Here is a 21,266-nt window from a genome sequence, read left to right on the forward strand (position 1 = left end):
CAAGCTACATTTCTGACAGAAAATCTGTAGTCTTTGGTGACAGAAAGCTTAGGGCATGCTGTGTGTGTGTGTGTGTGTGTGTGTGTGTGTGCGCGCGCGCGTTGGGGGACCATGTTGAGGGAGAATTTGTCTTCTGCATAGGAATTTGCCAAGATACAGATGAGTATGCACAGGAAAGCACTTAGCAAACTAGAAGTGCTCTATAGATGTAAAAACTTATTGATAGTATTGGTGCATAAGAAATTCTGCCCAACAGGGTGGTTTCAAGGACATAACGGGCCAGTGCGGGTAAAGCACCTGGGCTCTAGACTAGTAGTCATTCTTTTGCATGACACAGGACCTGTCACAAACTTGGAAGACAGACTTGAGGTAATTCCTATTTTACCCTCATCTATTTGGGTCCCAGAGCATGTGGACAATTGCTTCCCTCTTTTTCTTCTGCTTCCAGTGAGGAGGGAATCTGTTTGAACAGCTGAGGGAAGGGTCCAGCCTGGCGTGACAGTGTTGAAGCAGGGAGGAGACACCTCTGTCCTTGGTAGCCCTCTGGTCCCTGGGCAGAGGACTACTAGGGGAAATTCTTGAGCCCTGTTGTGGGCCGTGGCTCTGACCTCTGGCTGCTTGGCCAGGCTGCATTGTGTGCTCAGCCTGGGGGAGGAGACTGAAGATGCTGATAAGAAGGCCCTTCCGGTCCAGCCAAGCAGGCGCAGGGAAGCTTCTGCAGAGGAAAGATTAGACACAGGCTCTGATTTAGAGAACACAACGGGGAGGGCTACGGGAAGCCTGGGAGCTCTTTGTGGTGGTATTGTTTATTGTTGGAGGAGGACAACAGAGGGAGCCTTGCCTGCTTGTGCAGAAGACAGAAACAGCAAGTTGGGTCTGGAAGGGCCTTTTTTAGATCAGTTAGCAAACATGTTTTGCAGACAGAAGCTCCCCATCTTGGAAAGGGATTAATGAGTGGGAAGGGTATCGTTTTTCTTCCCCCAGGAAACAAAGTGCCAGTATTTCCAGGCTCATCCAAGTCTCTTTGTCAAGCACCTGCTCCCAGGTGCTGTGGTACAAAACAAATTAGCTCTGCCTGGGGAGTTAACTGAGTGGGAGCCCAAGCAGGTCCTAAGGAGCGGCCCCTCCCTCCTCCTCTCTCCTGTCTGTGGAAAACCAAGCGTGTGCTCAGTGCAGGGATGCTCCACGAGACCCGCCTTCTCACTGCGGCAGGTGAAAGAACACCAAAAGATAATTCAGATGTTTGCTTTGGTTAATGCTGCTGAAATGCTGTCTTGTGGAATAAGTTTCATCTTTCTTACATGTTTGGAATCCCAAATCTACTTTGTATTTCTAGGAAATAGGAAAATATCAAAGATAATATATACAAAGAATAAAATGAGATCTCAGGCCTGCTTTATTTTTCTTCTTTTTTTTGCATATGAAAAAATATTCTAAATTCTGCTTCTGAGTTCCTTCTTCCCAACCCCACCCTCAACCTATGGCATGGATTCATGCCAGCCGCCCCTGATGATTGTGGCTGTGGCTCTGCCCACTAGGGATTTATATTTGTGGATCTTATTTATCCTAGCAGCAGCTCTTCCTTAGAGTCAGGGGACCTGTGTACGCTCCTCTGGCTCTGTTGCTTTCACGCTGGGTGGCCTGAGGCAAGTCACTGTCTTGGTCTCAAATCCCATCCCTGTGAAAACGGGGAGGAAAAGATGGGCTCTTTCTGCTTCCTCAGAAAGATTCTGTGTCACAGTGCAGTGAGAGTAATTTCTAAGCTGTACAAATGTGTGAGAGTTTTGTTTTTATTAGTGACACAGACACACTATTGTTTGATCCATTGGTTTTGGCTGTCATACTGTGGATACTGGTTTTGAAGGAAATTGGTCTGAAAGAATGAATCCTTCTTACAGGGACTCGATATGCTGAGACGTGGTTTACAGAAAGCAATGACACACACAGTGAATTGGAAAGGCACCTCCAGAGTCTGGGTGGGACATTTCTTCCTGGGTTTCCTGTTGCATGAAAGGGGTGCAGCAGGGCAGACAAAGAGAAAGACAGAAAGATAGAAACAGAGCACTCCAAATAAATTTTTTTTTTTTTTTGACAGGGCCTCTCTCCATATATTAGGAAAACTTTTTCCCTTTAAGCACTACTAAATGGAAGGGCAAAGTATAATGTAAGAGTTGAGGTTGTCTTCTTTCCTAGAAAGAGCTAAATAGTATAGCCTCCCCAAGGGCAACTACTGTTGCCAGTTTCTTTTGTATCATTCAAAAATATCTTATGCATACACAGATATAGAATTACATGCCCCCCACCCTTTTTTCATACTATACACAAGCTTCTCCACCTTGCTTCTTTCTCTTAATACATCTTACAGATACCTGTGGCAGGCTGTGTGGTCCATTGATGTATGGTTGCCATAATCTGTACAACAGTTTTTCTGTAGATGGACTTTTAGCTTATTTTCATAATTGCTATTACAAATACAATTTTTAATGAATATCCTACTTCATGTGTCTTCATACACAGGTGTGAGTATAAATGTATGATAGATTCCTAGAAGTGCAATTGCTGGGATTGTAATAGCATTTTTAGTCTTAAATCAATAGTGCTTTCCACAGAGGGTGCATTGATTTACCTCCCACTAGTAGTATACAAATGCCCCGTTTCTGCATATTCTCACCAATACAGAATGAACTTTGCCAGTCTCAGATGAAAAATGGCCTCTCCTTATAAATTACAGTTTTAGTTATAATTTATAGTTAAAATTATAATTTATAACAATAAATTCATTATAGTTTTAATTTACTCTTATGAGTAAGGCCGATTACTTTTTTGAAAATATAAGTGCTATTTTTATTTTCTTTGTTGTGAACTATCTGCTCATTTCCTTAGCCCATTTTTTCTAGTGAGTTATTGAAATTTGCTTATCCATTGGCAGGAACTCTTTGTGTATTTAATGAAATTAGACCTAAATTATATGTATTGCAGATATTTAGTCAGTTCTTCATTTTTATTGTTTTGCCATGCAGAATTTTTTGAAACAAATTGGCCAATCTTTTTATTTATTTTATAGCCTTGAATTTGAGTAATTACTAGAAAGCCTTTTCTACTTTAAGATTTTATATATGTGTGTGTGTGTATATATATATTTATCCTGATTTCTTTTCTACTAATTTTATACCTCTGTTTTTTAAGATCCAAACCTTGAATCCATCCAGGATTTATTTTAGTATAAGGAGTGAGGCAGAGCTCCAACTTAATTTTTTTCCAGAAAGACCTGGATTTTGAATCCAGGCACTTTTACTCATTAGCTGTTAGATTTTGAACTAATTGATTAGCCTCTCTGAACCTCAATTTCTTTATCTGTAAGATGGGAATAATAATACCTATCTAATGGGTTGTTGAAAAGATTCAAAAAGATTATATATGGAAATCATTTAGCACAGTTCCTGGCACACAGTGTGTTCAAATCATGGTCCAAATGCCCAGGAGCCTGAAAAAACAGTGTGTTCTGGCAAAGAGGAGAAATTCTAGGTGGCCAGGATACAGAGGCCACCTTGCAACTCACTAGCTGTCATTTAGAGTCACTAAACCCTCAGTTTCCTCATTTGCATACTGCATGATAAGTGCTAGCTCATGAGATCGTTGGGAGGTTCAGACTAGATCACATCTGTGAAAGAATCTTGTAAACTGTAAAGGACCATATAAAAATGCTGGAGTTTATGGCCTGGTGAATAAGGAGCAGCCACAGCACAGGTGGATGTTTGACATCCGTGACCAAGGAGAATAATTAACTTGCAATAACATGAAATTAACAGCTGATGTAAAGCAAGTGAGCTTGCAGCACTTGATTATAATAATGGTTAGTGATTGCTTTCTAGTAACGAAGCAATAATGAGCTTCCTGAGACAGAACCTTGTTAGAGCGAAAGATGAATCAAAGGCTTTCAGTTCAATGTATGTGTATTGAGCACGGCGGTGGGATGAGCAGAGAACAGCATCGTGTTGCGGTGCAGTACATGTCCTTAAGGATAGTAGGGGCGAGAGACTTGTAGAGCACAACTCCCTCTGCCCCCCATGGGGCAGATGCACATGCTGGGATGTATTTGGGGGAAGGTCTACAGTCCTCTGGGATTGGCGAGGAAGGGGAGACTGGCCTGCAGAGCTCCCATGCCAATTGGAACCTGGCCCCTGGAGTCTGGCCCAGATTCAAAAGAACCTCAGCCCAGTAATACCTTCTTGAAATTTTACTCATTGCCCTTTTTTATTCCTCTGTTTCATTGTTTTGGATTTATCAGGGATATCTTGTTTCTTTATGCCCTGTCCATCTCCCTCCACAGCTTCTGGGTGGGCATGGTGTTATGCCTAGGGCCTCTGTTTCTACTATGACCTGAGTAGGGTTGCCAAATAAAATATAGGATGCCCAGTTAATTTTGAATTTCAGATAAACAGAGAATAATTTTTTAGTATAACTGTGTCCTATGTAATATTTGGGTCACATTTATATCCTAAAAAATCATTCATATGTCTCATGCAATATGGGGAACATACATATGAAAATCTATTTCTTGTCATCTGAGACAGAAATTTCAGTGGGTGTCTTGGCTTTCTTACTTTTTTTTTTTTTTTTGGCTGTATCTGGCAGCCCTACCAGGACAGCTCTGATTTCAAATTTTGTCAAATAGTATTTACCATGCTAATGTTTTCTGGAGCCCTAATAGCAAGGGATATTAAAAGGGGTTATATGAAAAAAGAATTCTCAACTAAAATTATGTTTGGTAAATCCTGGATTAAACAAAGTTATCTGGTTTTCTTCATTATGGGAATTTTCAGAACATTTTAAATCTCTAAGATTGGGTGATATATTTATTTTTTCTCAAAATTATGTCAGTGTGAAGCTATCCTCCACACCCCCCACTTCCTGAGTATTTAGGGTTGTAGGGGCAAATGTTAAATGAATATGAGTGTCTCTGGTAATCAGTTCTATTTGCAGTCCGTAAGTTCTGATTTTGGGTTTTGGGAAAATACCATTTTATAGAAAACAAAAAACTTTACATAATTCTATGATGTTGCTTTTGTTTGAAAAATTCATAAATTTATATTAAAATATACACATAGACATGAGTGTGTATAAATAAAAAGACTAGACTAGATGATGTACACCAGAATGGTAACTGTAATTATTCCCAGGAGGTCTGGGTAGGGAAAGAGGTAATAGGTGGTTTTCTCTTCCTTTTTGTTTGTCTGTATTTTCTGCAATCAGTACGTATGACTTTTATCAGAATGGTGGGGGAAAAAAAACATTTATTATATCTCTTAAAGGAGCACCTTTCCATATATTATCTTATGTCTCTCAAGCAACTCAGTGATACAGGTTCTGATACCATTCCCATTTTATGGGTAAGGAAACTTTACACAGTGCACTTTAACAGACCTGGGTCTCTTGGCTTCCTCACCCAGGCTGCCTCTTGGGGATGAGAATGATCACACCGGCTGATGTGGGAAAGTGCCCTGAGGCCTGTTCATCCAAACCCTCCATTTATACGCCAAGTTGAGGCTCTAAAAGGGAAGAGGACCTTCCTGAGACACAATTTTTGAACAAGGACAAGCTACCAAAATATTTTGGGGGACAGGGCTGGAGGGGTGTCAGAAAGTCAGGGAAAGGATCTGGCCTCTGACTTTATCTGTTATAGGGAGCCCCGGAGGGCAAGGGGAAAGATGCACAGATGTGCAACAGTGAATATGTTCTTTTCTTAAAGCCACTTTTTAAAAAGGGTTTATGTTACCAAATTCATATTGCTTAGAATGGCTTTTGTTTTTGTTTTCTAAGCTTTTCATATTAGATTTCATTTCCTGTATCTTTTTACATTGTATTTTTATTTATTTATTTATTTATTTATTTTTACTGGCAGGATCAACCAGGTACTTGTATCTTTTTAAAATTCATTTTTTGCTTTTCCTTATCTATTTTTTCCTTTTTGAATCTTGTGCATATATCCATTATTTAGAACTGTTGTGGTGATTATGATATTTGGGGTTTTGCTTGCTCTCAGTCTAAGCAGCATTCCTGTTTATATGCCCTGTGCCTGGTACTTAGTTACATGGATGAATAATGACTGAATTGTGGAAGTGGTATGTGGGGAAAAGTCTGAGTCCAGCTCCTGAAAGAAATCTGGGCTGGGGGGCACAGTGAGGGGCAGTGCTTGTATGATCTGGAGTCAGCATGTGACCCCATCAATGTGGGTCTGCTGCTTCCAGAGCAGGGGGATTCTAGAAGACCACAGTTCAAAGGCATTTGGGGATCCATTCATCTGAGCCGCCAGCCCTCATGACAGATACAGCAACAATGCCAACCACGTGGCAGCGGGCAGCAGCAGCATCCTGTTGCAGAAGGAGCTGGGCTTTGAATTCACATGGACCTGGGTTTGAATCCTGGTCCTGAGACTAAGTAGTTGTGTGACTTCAGGATAACTTCTCTCTGCTTCAGTTTCCTCTTGTTCAGTGTCCTCTTCTGATGATAATACCTACATCATAGGGTTGTTGTGAGAATTAAATGAGTGAATACATGTAGAAGAGCACCTGACACATAATAAACGTAGAATAAGTGCCACTATTATCATTATTAACAATAGAATAAAATTATCATTATTAATAATAGTAGAATATAAATTCTTATGGCGGTGTTTGGCTAGTAGCATATCTTGTGACATGTCTGCTCCGCAGATAAGGTGTGACTTTTGTTGTCAGTTTAGGGCTGGTGTAACTAGCCAGCCTGCTCTGAATGGGTTTCCTCTTCCTGGGATGCTGTCTCATCACATGGTGATTGGTGATGCCTGGGCTGTTACTTTATGGACCAAACAGAAGGGCTTACTCAAAGATTAGTAGTTTCCAGAGAATCTTGTGATCTTTCATTCAGTAATGTGTTTTTTGTTAGAAACAGGGCAGTAAATACAACAGGTAACCTCAAGTTTATAGTCTAGCCTTTGCTATAGACAGCCTGCATTTTTAAAGAGACCAAATGATTTTCTCCCAGAGGTTCATGTAAAAAAGATTCAACGGAACATGAAAGTAGTTTCTTATAGAAAGGGGAAGTGTCTTCATTTTTATTCTGTGGCTTGCTCCAGGTGGTCACCACATGACACAGTGTTGACTATGACAAAGCCTCTCTTTCCCCTTCTTTGCCTAAAGATGCTCTTAGGAACCCTGTTTCTCAGGTCTTTATATTTGGACATTCTACTCTGGATTCTCTACTTTGTTTCTTTGACTTCTGGCAAAGCAGTAGACATAAATGTTTGTTAAACACTATAGACACAGAGAAAGAATGCAGTTCAGTCCTGTGTTTCCTGCTTCTTATGGCTGATGAAAGAAGGGAGTCGTGGTCCACAGAGCCTCTGGTCCTCTGCTATCCTTGTGCCCATCCCTGAGTTTTATGTTCTTTTTACTTGTAATATCTTTATTGAGTTTTAGTTGACATTCCATGTCCCTGAGTTTTTATCAGGGGTTTGACTTTGATGCTTATTTAAACTACTACAGTGTGGTAGAAAGAGTTTTGTGTTTGAAGCCAGAGGGGAAGAGAAAAGGGAAATCACATTTATTGAGTCCTTCATCATTCAGTTCATCACATCTTTCTTGTGCTCTTACTGTTAGGCAGGCATTGTGAAAGGCACTATAGGGTATAGTTCAAGGACATGGGTATTGGAGCCAGGTTATCTGGGTTTGAATCTCAGCTCTACCAGTTGTCAGCTGCGGGACCTTATGACTTCTTATTTACCTTATGACTTCCCTTGTGCCTCAGTACCCCTATCTGTCAAGTTAGGATACTAATAGTGCAGTGTCCACCTTACAGGATTGTTGTGAGAATTAAATGACCTGTTATACAGTGAGATGATGATGACAGTGATGACAATGATGATGACGGCAGGGGGTGGGATTGGGATTCAACCAGACACTTCATTGCCTTATACTGCTCACAGTCATGAGTGTGTGTGTGGGGGGGGGGGGGGGCAGAGGTGCTGAAGGATGGGGTTGGGAGGTAGATATAAATAATTGATTACAGTTAAGCATGGTGAGCATTACCACAGGAGAGGAGGAGGACATTGTGGGAGCAGAGAGCAAGGAAACTGGGCCCCCTCACAGGTCAGAGAAGCATACTAGGGGAAGTGGTGTTTCAGATGAGATCTAAAGGAGGAGTAAAAGTTAAGAGGCCTGGGCATGGCAAGCGTCAGTTCTGTTCTGCATTCTGGGCAGAAGGGACAGTATAGTGAAGGTCTAAGGACAAAACCAATCCTGTAGTATTTAAGCAGTTGAAGAAACCCAATGAGCCTGGATTGTGGGCTATGAGGACAGTGTTGAGAGATGGGGCTGGCAACGAAGGCAGAAGCCAGATCCTGGAAAACTTGGGAGTCGTATTAAGGAGTATGGGTGACTAAGAGCCAGGTGCTGTTCTTGGGGGTTTCCATGAATTCTTTCAAGCATCACGAATCTGTGGTATAGGTGTTATTAGCCCCATTTTGTTGATGAGGAAGTTGAAGCTCTAAAATATTGTCAGTTGCCAAAAGGCACATGCTTAGAAGGTAGTACAGCCAGGATTTGAACCTAGGCCTCTCTGGCTCCATACTGATGACACTATATACCTTTGGAACTTGAAGTCTTATGATTTCAGGCCACCCTCTTAATTTTCTTTAACATCAGTTTACTCAATTGTAAAGTAGGTAATATGTTAATAAATACCAGCCTTATATAATTGTGAAAACAAATGGGAATGTACATAAAGGGCCAAATATAGTGCCTGACATATAGTTAGTACTACCACTGCTGTGGACCCAGATTCTTTTGCAGAGAAATGTTTTTACTTCACAGTCCCAGTGAACTGAGACAGAACCCCACGAGCTGCTGCCTGCACGTTGGCTTGGTTGTCAGTCATCCTTCCAAGGATCAATTGAAATCCACATGGAAGTCATCCCCCTGGCTACTTGCCAGTTCAGCGTGGTGGGCTCCTCTCTGCCTGGCAGCCTACAGCTATTTGAGCTTCAGGTCTGCTGGTAGGAGTGACCCTGAGGCTTCTCTAATGCTCCCAAGCGCCCATGAGCTCACAGGTGTCGTTTTTCTCTCCCTCCAGAGTCTCTTGGGCCTGTTCTGCCTACACCTTATGAAATGAGCTCTGCTGTTGGCTCAGATGGTTACTTAACTTTTTTGTTGCTATTTAACTTTTCTCATGTTGGTCCTGAGGGCAGATGTTGTTTCTTCTCTGTATTTCCTACACTGCTAGCACAGTACTGTAGTAGGCACTCAGTAGATTAACAATTGCTTTCACCAGGATAGGGCTTTATGTGTGCCAAGGCTCTTTTGTAAGATTTTTTTTTTTTTTTTTATCTTCACAACAGTCCTCTGAAGTAGACAGAGCTCATAGTATTCTTTTTAGCACAATTGGAGAAACTAAGGCCTACACATAAGGAATATACATATTAATTCATTTTTTCTTTCTATAGAGTAGACATTTACTAAGTGTAGCTCTGTCTCAGGGGCTAGGAAAATAGAGCTGAAAGACATAATCCCATCCCTTAAGACATTTGAAAAAATATTGTATACAATGAGTGAAGTTTTAGGACAGAGGAATGGTGAAAGTGTTTAACTTTTTGGGGGGATGATCAGTGGAAGATTCAGAGAGAAAAGGATGCTTGCATTGGGCCATGAAGGATGCAAAAGGGGTGGAAGAGAGGCCATCCCAGGCAGAAGAAATGGCACATACCAAAGCCTATAGGAATGAAAAGGCAGGCACTTTGTGAGGTCGCGTAGCATCAGCATGGCTGGCAGGTGTATAGGAATGGGGTGATGATAGAGGGGAAAGATGGCTGTGACTCCCATTGGTAGGACCCCAAGACCCCCAGGACTTGCAGGAGACTGAAAGGGCCCTTCTTAGTTCCTTCCCCTTCCTCAGCCTCCTAGTCATTAGCACTTCTTCCCAGAGGCATAAACACCCTATAAACCCTATAAACTACCTTTAAGCTCTGCTTGGTCCCGCTTTGTGCATCCCCAGCTTGTCTACACATAGCTTTGCAATCTCCTTTCCCTGCTAAAAAGAAAACAGATCTTATCACAGGAGCAACCTGTGACCTGACTGCGTGTAGGAATAAAGGTTACCAGGGGAAAGGACATCTGTGTCATTTGCTCTCTGTGGCATGAGGTAGCTGGGAAGGAATAAAGTCCGCCTGTGACTGAACACCTGTGTTCCTCTCTCGCTGGCAGGGTCACCAGAGGGGAGAAATTAAATTGCTCTTTAAATGAGTCAGGCCTGTTGTTTCGGAAGAGACAGTGCTGGTGCAACTTGAGCTCTGGGGGCAAGTCTGCCGGTGCCCTCTCACTCTTTCCTGTGTTTGCCTTGCAGCTGTGTAAATGAGTATGGAAGATTATGATTTCCTGTTCAAAATTGTTTTAATTGGCAACACTGGTGTGGGGAAGACGTGCCTGGTCCGACGATTTACTCAGGTAAGGGAACTTGGAAGCCCAGAGTTGGATTTCTCAGTCTAGCCTGCAGGGTTAAGAAATATGTTGGGATGGGTGACCTGGTCCTAGTTCCAGTCTGTTGGCTGTGAATTCCTAATGCACCCTTTGAAAATTGCATCCACGTTATAGCCTAGACTACAGTTTTTTAAACCACCTCAAGGGAGCATGGCTGTGTGTCATACCAAGCCTCCCAGGCCTCTTCTATTTTTTATTTATTTTTTTATTTTGAGATAGAGTCTTGCTCTGTCACCCTGGGTAGAGTGCAGTGGTGCAATCCTAGCTCACTGCAACCTCAAACTCCTGGGCTCAAGTGATCCTCCTCCCTTAGCTTCCTGAGTAGCTGGGACTACAGGTGCACGCTATGATGCCTGGCTAATTTTTCTATTTTAGTAGAGATGGGGTCTTGCTTTTGCTCAGGCTGGTCTCAAACTCCTGACCTCAAGTGATCCTCCCGCCTCAGCCTTCCAGAGTGCTAGGATTACAGGCATGAGCCATGGTGCCTGGCCCCATGCCTCTTCTTGCTTCCTTTAATGAAAGGGGCAAGTGGTTTTGCTTTCAGCATACAGTATCAAAAATAAGTTATTAGAGCAAAAATAGATTATTACTTAATAATCCAAATTTGGAAACAAATGACATCAAACTGAACATAAATATTAATTTTTTTTAAAAACTCTAATAAAGGCCAGGTGCAGTGGCTCATGCCTGTAATCCTAGCACTCTGGGAGGCTGAGCCGGGTGGATCGTTTGAGCTCAGGAGTTCGAGACCAGCCTGAGCAAGAGCGAGACCCCGTCTCTACTAAAAATAGAAAGAAATTAGCTGGACAACTAAAAATATATAGAAAATATTAGCTGGGCATGGTGGCGCATGCCTGTAGTCCCACCTACCCGGGAGGCTAAGGCAGGAGGATTGCTTAAGCCCAGGAGTCTGAGGTTGCTGTGAGCTAGGCTAATGCCACGGCACTCTAGCCTGGGCAATAGAGTGAGACTCTGTCTCAAAAAAAAAACAAAAAAACACCAAACTAAAAAAAACTCTAATAAAAATTAAACCAATCAAATTCCCTGCGTATGTTCCCTTATATCCTCCCGGGAAACTGAGTGAATCATTTTAGTTTAGAAATATGCAGATTTTCTAAATCTCTTCAATGGTAATGAAGCGAGAATAGTGAAGTGTTATCTGAACAAAATCGATTGCTCCCCCTGGCTTGAATCCTTATCATTTGACCTAAGTAGAAGTTCCCTTTGGGGCTGCCCTTTTGAGAATCCTGCCAGAGATTATATGCCTTTTTTTTTTTTTTTTTTTTTGAGACAGAGTCTCACTCTGTTGCTCAGGCTAGAGTGAGTGCCGTGGCGTCAGCCTAGCTCACAGCAACCTCAAACTCCTGGGCTTAAGCGATCCTCCTGTCTCAGCCTCCCGAGTAGCTGGGACTACAGGCATGCACCACCATGCCCGGCTAATTTTTTCTATGTATATTTTTAGCTGTCCATATAATTTCTTTCTATTTTTGGTAGAGATGGGGTCTCGCTCTTGCTCAGGCTGGTCTTGAACTCCTGAGCTCAAACGATCCGCCCACCTCGGCCTCCCAGAGTGCTAGGATTACAGGCGTGAGCCACCGCGCCCGGCCTTATATGCCTTTTTTATGTAGGCATTAGTGAGAAATCATTCTGAAGTTGACCTCCTTTCTGTTTTCCCCTGAAAAATATCAATGGTACCCTTTTCAGGACCATCGTGCACGTATCTTGCCTTTTCCTAAAGTGCTCATTGGGAAAGTTGAGACTCGCTCTTCTACCTAGAGCACAGGGCAGCCTGGTGCTGTGGAAAGAGCGCTGGCTCGAGAGTTGAGACTCGGGTCCTAGTCCCGGTTCTGCCCGTGGCTTACCCTGTGAGCCTGGGTAAGCTACCTCCCTGCCTCCCTGCTCTGCTGCACGTGGAGGGCTGGGTGAGCTCCAAGGCCCCTTCCAGTTCTGACGGTCTGTGGTTCTATGGAAAACTGGAGAGGCAGATTGAATCACACAAACAGCTTTAGGATCCAGAGTCACTGTGCAAATGTCAGAGTGTTTCCCATGATGAGTGAACACAGAATAGAACTTGATTTTTACTAAGCCTTGGCCTGGTGAAATCAAAAGTAACAAGCTAACAGGCTTCTGGGCTCAGTCGACCACCATGGAGATGTATTGGAAACTCCAACTGGTTTTACTTCCACCTAACATTAGTAATCTTTTCTGCTTTTGACAGAAGGGCAAGTCTGTAGAGATGCAGATTAATTTCAGTCCCTTTATCAAAAGTTCCTTGTCTTAGTACTGAAAGGTCACTTAGAGTTTATTTAATCCACTCCTCTCATTTTACAGGTAAAGAGCTCAGAACTAGAGGGACTGAATGGCTTGTTTAGGATCTCACATCATGCTAGTGGCAAGGCCAGGATTAGAACCCAGGTCTCCTGGTTCCCAGCCTGATATTTTCTATTTCCTGCACATTCTAACACCTAAGACCATTCTCTATAAAAGCACAAACCTTGTCAATAAAGGTGAAAATGCCTCCATTTTTAAACAGTAATTTTTACCAACAGGGACTCTTGTTTTTCTTCTTTTTTATTTTCCTTTTTCTGTCTACTTTTTACCTCTCCCAGCCCCTCAACTCCCTTATAAGTTCTTATTTCATAGACAGGATTATGTTTGTTTTGTTATTTAGTAGACAGTTAAAATGAATTGGATTCAGCTGTTTTTGAGGCATGAGGGGTTGGGGAACAAAATGGTAGAGGAAACTTTGGGAAGGATTTGTTTTATATTTTGGTATTTGTTGAGCTGCAAAACAGCTGTAACTATAAACTTGAAGCTTGGCAGCTTTGTATCTGAGCCAAGCCAAAACAGAAGAAAATTAATTCAATATTTGTAAGTAAAGTTATGAATGTTTATATTTACATCTTTTTGCAGACATGCAGTGGAACATTTTCTTTTGGTTTGAAGCTCAGTCTGTTAAGTTAAAACTTTAATTAAAGAATTCTTAATTAAAGATACTCTGATCTTAGCTGCCGGAATGAATGAAGTCCATTTTACTTTAATTTCTGGAAATTCTGGAATATAAGTGAAGAGGGAAGAGAAACTAGGTAAAACAGTACTTTTTTTTTTTAATTTTTTTGTGAAGGGGGGTAGTAAGGTTCAATTTCCCTTTTTTTTTTTTTTTTTTGAGACAGAGTCTTACTCTGTTGCCCTGGGTAGAGTGTAGTACACTACCTAGCTCACTGCAATCTCAAACTCCTGGGCTCAAGGGATCCTCCTGCCTCAGCCTCCCAAGTAGCTGGGACTATATAGGGTCACACCATGATACCTGGCTAATTTTTCTATTTTTAGTAGAGATGGGGTCTTGCTTTTGCTCAGGCTGGTCTCGAACTCCTGAGCTCAAGTAATCCTCCCACCTCAGCCTCCTAGAGTGCTAGGATTACAGGTGTGAGCCACCAGCCACCACACCCAGCTAAGAGTTCTTTCTTGATAGAATTCCTTGCTACCCCCAATTCCCTGCCTAAGCTTATAGGAAATAATATATAATAGTAAATTACATTATACGTATACTTTTGCTACCATCTTTCTGATTAAGTTTCGAGTTTGAAGTAAAGCTTTTTTTGTTGTTTTAAGATAGCTTATATCAGCCTTAAACTCATTGAATTTGAGGCCCAGAGAGGGTGGTTTGTCTGAGATCACACAGAGATCCTAAGACCACTGCCTCCTGGTTTAGCACTATTTTTACTCTGCTGTTTCTCTGATAACTTTATTTTCTTAGATTATCTTTCCAGTATCATTGGTCTGGATCCCATGTAGTTATATATGCATGGTACATTGCACTGAAGAAAACAGTGATCACCCTCAGGGCAGAGGAAAGTTCAGAAGCTTCACTGTCTTCTTGTTGTTTCTCATGCTGAATTCTTGTTTGTTTTTTCATGTGGTTGCCCACCCCTGTGGCTGTCCATGCCCAAGACAGATAACCAGTTTTCAGCTTCCTTGATTTCACCTCTTTTAGAGGACCTTTCCATTTTGTCCCTACCCTGACAATCTTGATCATTCCTATGGCTCCATGTGCCTCAGTCTTACCCTTGTGTCTAATTTTTCTGTTTCATTCTTAAAATCTGGTCCCCCCTGCCCTATCCCAGTTTTGTCCTTCACCCTGTCTTCTTCCTTCTTTGCCTGCTTTTCTCTTTCTTTTTCTTTTAGCATTTTTCTCTCCCACTTTCTCCCTTCTGTCTCTTCCCCTCAAGACATACATACAAAGTTAAACAGGGCTCCCATGACACTAACCAGAGTTCTGTTTTCTACCAGTTAACTGAGCCAAAGGAAGGACCTAGCGATGGATTGGGGGTGAGGGCGGGGGAGGAATTCCATTTAATTGGAAGATTTGCTTAACTGTTATTTTCCATTTTCTTCTTTAGGGTCTTTTCCCCCCAGGTCAAGGAGCCACAATTGGAGTTGATTTTATGATTAAGACAGTGGAGATTAATGGTGAAAAAGTAAAGGTAAGATGCTTAATGTTTAATAAGGCTTTCATGTGCTGTATGAGAGGTTAGGGGAAGTAGTATTTTAATATCATATATTTAATCTCCTAATTGAAACCCATGTTGAAAAAAGTATACTCAGCCATGACAGCTTGTTTCCAAACAGAGTTCTTTGGACCCTTTATGGGGGCAGAAAGAGATTTTGGATGATGTGTGATAGACTGGAAGACAGAGAAAGAATGGCTAAGCAAGTTTATCCTGTCTCCTGTCATGTTAGAGGTGACGTAAACACAAGGAAGAAATTTCTTTTTGGATCTGCTGAGTTGGGCCTAAACAGCACCCCCACGAAAGAGCTTGCTGACTCCTACATTCCATTATGGGTCATTTTATTATGAATCATTTATTAAAATTATCCTGTCTCTTACCATACCTTTATCCCTAGTAAAGGAGAGATACCAAGTGAGGAATCCAGGAAAGGATCCATGGTCTCTAACCTGTCTTCCCCTACCCCTCCACCTTGTGGCTTCTGAATGGTTTGGTACCTGGAAGAAATATGGTATGTTCAGTAAGAGGAGAAGGGAAATAGTGTTTATTGAGTACCTCCTATATGTCAGTGCCTCCACTAAGTCCTTTTCCATGTGTTATATTTAGCTTAATCTTTACTGTAAACCCTGTGAGGTAAATGATATTATCCTTGTTTTATAGGCTTCAGAGAAATTAAGTAACTTATTCACGGCGATACAGTTTGGAAGGAAGGCAGGGAGGACTTGAACAGGTTTTGCCAACCAGTACACCACACTGCTTCCTTAGGGTCTCCTCTTGCCACGAGAGAAGAGGGGAATGAAGGCATAATAGGCCCTTCACCTTGGAGCAAGGAAAGGAAAAGGTGATGGGAAGAAATGTGAAGTGAGACTAAATTACATGGAAGGAGGGTTGAGATACTGATCTTTGGCACTGTGCTCTACCTGCCGTTCAGAATTATTGAAATTCCATTGTCAGGTCTTTCGGAGCTGAGTCCCATAGAAGGAAGTGAAAACCCAGCCATCAGCAGCACAAAGAAAACTGGCATCAGAGTTCTAGCTAGATCCCAATTTAGTCATCCCAAGTGTGGGTCCAAGTTATTTGCATCCTTCTCCCATATGTAGCTGCACTCCTTCCTTTGTGTGTCCTGGGAAGGTCAGAGAAGCTCCCTGATGCTCTTGCAGCATTTTATAGATTCCTGCCATCACAGAGAAGTGTTTGGGATGAGGCTCCGGCAGGGGGACAGAAGCTGTCCCAGTGTCTCTGCCAGCCCTGACTCCTTAAAATATTAATAGTTTCTACTGCAGAGACATCTACACCAAATACAATAGTGAATGGAGAGCTGGGGCACTGGAAGATAAAATCAGGGTGTGAAATCCACATAAATGCCAACCAGAAAGTGAAAAAAAAAATAGTATTTGGGGTGAGGAGAAGGAGCCAGGCTGTGGGGACAGAAAGGAGACAGGAGTATGCTCAGGAGGCATTGTCAGGACGAGCTCCTTGTAGCTCTCTGTTGTTCCAGCAGAGGGGAGATGGTTGCTAACCCAAGGAGTTGGGTAAAGATAACTACTGTTTTGTGCATTTTACATCCAGATGTTTGGGTTTCCCATTCATATATGCATATGTGTGTGAGTTCATTTGTTTGATCAGAAATGTTAGTACCTGCTGCATGCCAGGCACTGGCCATGAGTAAGGGTGAATAAGAAATTGTCCCTACTGTTAAAGAACAGGCTTATTTTTCTTTCCTGAATCCTCAGGCTTAGCTCTTCCATTTATTCTACTTTCTGCAAACCATAACCTTATTTCTAAGTGCTTATTACATTCTGCTAAAATTAATCTTTTTTATAATATCTGACTCCACTGTAAGGCCACAGGCTCTCCAAGAGCAAGGTTTGTGTCTTACACATCTTTGTATTTCCAGCACAGTTCTGTCCCCATTCCCTCTTCAGGCTTCTGGGTCTTTATCTATAAAAAATGAGAGTTGACTAATCTCCCAAATCCAGTCCAAATCAATTTGCCTGTGATTCTTTCTAGCTAATATGTAGACTCAAGATATAGGATGACCCTTCTTTAACCACATTAATCGAAGGGCCTCATTAACATGTGGACATATGAGGAGTAACTTCTTTATTTGAAGAGGGCAGAACTGCCCAGTTTTATCTTATTGTTGTCCTTGTTCTTTAACATGTACTGACTACTTTTGCTTGGTGATGTTTGAGTGTCTTTTTCTAGTCATTTGCAGGCTTTCCTTGAGCCCCGTAAAGTCAGTGCAAAAGAGAATCTGCTGGTTTGTGCAGGATCACCCACCTGGTGAGTGGCGGGGCCAGGTTTCTCTCCTGACTTCTCATCACCTCCCTTGGCCTCCCCTGCAAGTATCATTCTTTTTAGGATGGCTCCCAGGATTGAAGGCAGGGAATCCCAGTTATTAGAAAGATTACTGTAGCTATTAAGGCTAAGCAAGTACCAAATCAGTAAAGGCAAAGTTAAGGAAGAGGCCCTTCTCTTAAAATGGTGTGCATTATGAAGGTGACTTTGGGTAGAAAATATAATTAAAACATGTAGACCACTGAACTATATACTTAAAGTGATTGAAATGATAAATTTTGTTATGAGTATTTTAGCACAGTAATAAAAGTGGAAAAAAGTATAGAATTTTCACTTATCTATTGATTTTTTTAGCCTATCATAAATTAATGAGTCATGAGCAAAACTCGAAGCTCAGTCTAAAACATTTTAACCTTAGGAGATTGATTATAATAAAAATAGAAGATTTGCTATATTTCTTTCTAATCAGGTCTGTGTTGCATAGAGAGGAAAGTTATGCAAGTATATACCTATATTCGTGCCTTCAACCATCTCTCCCTCCATTCATCCATGTATCCCATGTTGTAGTAGATGTTTTGTGCCAAGCACTGTGGTGGGTAAAGCATCTTTGCCCACTAGGCACTTACTGTCATCTAGCTCTAATAATATTTTATCTGTAAGACCTCTTTACTATTAATCTGTTATAGAATCAATCAATCCCTCCTTTGTGATTCTACAATCCTTTGTTCTTTTAATTAGCCATCATTCAAGTGTGCTCACCTTATTCTATGTACTATGCTAGAAAGGCACTGGGGGTATAAGGTCAAATAACAGACAGCCCTTGCCTTCGAAGTACTCAGTCTGGTAAGGGAACCGACTAGTAAACCAATGATTGCAGTGCATTATTGTGGCAGTGAGGCAATGGAGGTTAAGTAGTAGTGCAAAGAATAGAGTAGACAAACAACGTAGCTCCATGCTGCAGTTGAGAGTGATTAGAAAGCCCATGGCTACAGTATTGAAAACATAAGACTAACGGTAGGAAACACTCACTTCTTCTGGTGCCTCTTTAATAGAATATCTCATATTGTACTATTGGTAATTAACTATGTGTATGTCCTCTCTATCGACTGTGAGCTCTTTGAGATCAGGGATCGTGTTTTATTCATCTTTGTGTCTTCCCTGTGCCTAGCACGGTGCCCTGCATATATTTATTGTTCTGTAAATGCTGAAAAGAAGCAAGTGAATTGCAGAGAATGGTGAAACCAAGTTGAGTGATAAAGGCAGTGGAATATGAATATCCTCAATAATCAACTGTCCAATCTGATTCCAGGCTAGAAACAGGCAGCCTCCGATAAGAAAGTAGCATATATCTTGGCAATATTTCAGTATTTAAACAAGTGTTTGAATATTCAAACATTCAAAACAAGTGTTTTAGAGGCTCAGGGTAGATATATAACAATAGTCTGTTATTCTAAGACACATCCTGGCAGAGAGGGACCATATCCCTAGGTTTAAGGCAGAAAAGAGAAATAGCTTTTGTCCCAGCAAATACCATAACATCTGTATGGTCGCCTTTAGCATACACAGATTTTCATGTATATCATTGTAGAGCAGCTGCAACTTCAGATCAAAGGAGAGCCTTTGTGTGCTGCTGATTCATGGCAAGGACTATCGGTCACTCAGCAGTCTCTTTAGCTAAGCTGGTATGAGCACAGGTTGACACCAACTGATTCATCCTCTTTGGATACAGATGTACATTTAAATTAGTCTTCAGTGGCAAAGGCAGCATGGTAGTATGGAATGAGTCCTCAACTGGGAATAGAAGACCTAGAGTCTGAATCTCAGCTTTATGAGTGACCAGTTAGGAGACAGTTTCCATTAATAAGGGGAGGCAGAAACTTGGCTATCTCACTAGGTTGTTGTAAGGATTAAATGAGACCGTCAATAAATATTTGAGCATCTACTATTTGCCAGACATTGTATTTGGTGAGTAAAATGGATCCTGACTTCCCTCTCATGAAGCTTTCAGTCTAGTGGGAAAGACAACTATTAAACAAATTATTACAAATAAATAATTTATGATTCAAGTGTGTCAGGTGCCATGAGGGAGAATGACAGGAGAAGCTGCAGAAGAGACTGGGGGGTAAGGGATGGGGAACCTAACCTAATCTGAGGGTTCTGCAAATCCTTCCCTGAGGAAGTGACATTATGTCTATGGAGGTTGATGCACCTGTGACCTGGCAAATGCATACAATTAGAACGGAATATTGTTGTTATTGATGTTCTTATTTTTCAAGTCCTTGTGATTTGTTCTACACTCAACAGTCTCTCTGAACAGTTCTCTTTCAGTAGTCATCTATTCTCTACAGGGAAATTCAGAGAGGAGAAGTGACAAGTATTTTGCCTTCTTCTTTGTTATTAGAACCATCAATTATTAGATCTTAGAACTGGTAGATAACTTCAGAAAATGTGAATTTTCAGCAGGTTGCATATTATTAACCCCTTTTTATAAAGAAACAACTGAAGCCTAAAGAGATTAAGTGACTCGCCCAAGGTCATAGAGTTTAAAAGTGGTGGAAAGAAATTATGTTTTTGTGGGCCATGGCATTCTTCCTATTTTTGTTAACAAAGATAATACCTTAATATGTTCATTTGAATTTTGAACTGGAAAAGGTGGTGAAGTTGGATTTTCCCTCCTCTCCAGTTGCTGACTGAAATAGCAACAGTCACAGGATGACAATTTGCTCTGCATTGTGACTTTTGTAATATAGCATTGTGGTTAAGAGCGTAGACTCTGGAGCCTGGTTGCACTGGCTCTCTGGAACATACTGACTGTGAGATGCTGAGTAAGTTAATTAATCTCCCTGTGCCTCAGTTTCCTGATGTGAGAAATGGGTATTGTGATAGTACCTACCTCACTGGGTTATTGTGAGGAATAAGTGAGTTACTACATGTAAAATGCTTAGAGCTTGGCAAAAAACAAAGAGGAAACTCTTAAATAACAAAGAAAAGAACAAAAAACAAAACAAGTCCCTCTCCCTAACCAGAAACACACCCAACACATTAAGGAAAAAAAAAAAAAAATCATAAGGGCTTTTTTTTTTTAGAGCAGAAAATAATCACAGAATAATTTGGATGAAGGTGTTCCCATTTCCAAACAAAAGCAATTTTCTGCTTCTCCAACCCGATCTTTCTCTTATGCCTTTACAGCTACAGATCTGGGACACAGCAGGTCAAGAGAGATTTCGGTCCATTACCCAGAGTTATTACCGAAGCGCCAATGCCTTGATCCTCACCTATGACATTACCTGTGAGGAATCCTTCCGTTGCCTTCCCGAGTGGCTGCGGGAGATAGAGCAATATGCCAGCAACAAAGTCATCACTGTGTTAGTGGGTAAGTAAGGACTAATGAGGAGGGAAATTGATTTGTGGGCATCAGAGAATTTATAGTCATGTAAAGCTTGTGCTTGGGTACCTTCCAAGAATATAGGCTATAGCTATATACTTCATGCAGTCAACATTGACTTCTTGTGCAATTGAAGAGAAAATGAAATAGGTCCTATCCCATGGTGATGGTTTAGAAAAAGAAAGTAGAAAACATTGCTGACTGATTTTTCTATCAACATAGATTCTAGGAAAAAAGTTGGATGGTCATGAAAGTTATGTGGGCTGCTGAACATTAAAAAAAAAAAACTAATTACTTCTGGTTTGTGGTCCTAACATTAATAAAAAATAAGTATAAAAAAAAAAACTAATTACAAGATGGTGCTAATGTCTGGTCTAGAAGTTAAAATATCTTTTAAGTTGGTAAGGAATTCATTACTGAAGCAATTGTTTATTGCACCCCAAAATGGACTTTGGTTATTTTTTTCCTTCCTAATATTTATGGCGATTTAAGAAATTCTATGTTTTAGAAAGAATCCACTAAGGAAAATGCCACAGTTTGTTTCATCTTGTAGGAAACTAGAAC

At 41.2% G+C, this 21,266-nt stretch overlaps 1 protein-coding gene across 1 annotated transcript in view; it reads left to right on the plus strand.

Moving 5' to 3' along the window:
* Nucleotides 1-21,266, plus strand: part of RAB30 (RAB30, member RAS oncogene family) — a 74,976-nt gene that overhangs the window by 48,880 nt on the left and 4,830 nt on the right. The window contains exons 2-4 of the mRNA XM_069469152.1: nucleotides 10,375-10,475; nucleotides 14,909-14,992; nucleotides 20,507-20,690. Coding sequence (XP_069325253.1) covers nucleotides 10,383-10,475; nucleotides 14,909-14,992; nucleotides 20,507-20,690 — 361 coding nt within the window. The 5' untranslated portion in view covers nucleotides 10,375-10,382. The remainder of the gene's footprint in view (nucleotides 1-10,374; nucleotides 10,476-14,908; nucleotides 14,993-20,506; nucleotides 20,691-21,266) is intronic.

Source organism: Eulemur rufifrons, chromosome 6 (genome assembly GCF_041146395.1).
Source record: "Eulemur rufifrons isolate Redbay chromosome 6, OSU_ERuf_1, whole genome shotgun sequence".
NCBI lineage: Eukaryota > Metazoa > Chordata > Mammalia > Primates > Lemuridae > Eulemur > Eulemur rufifrons.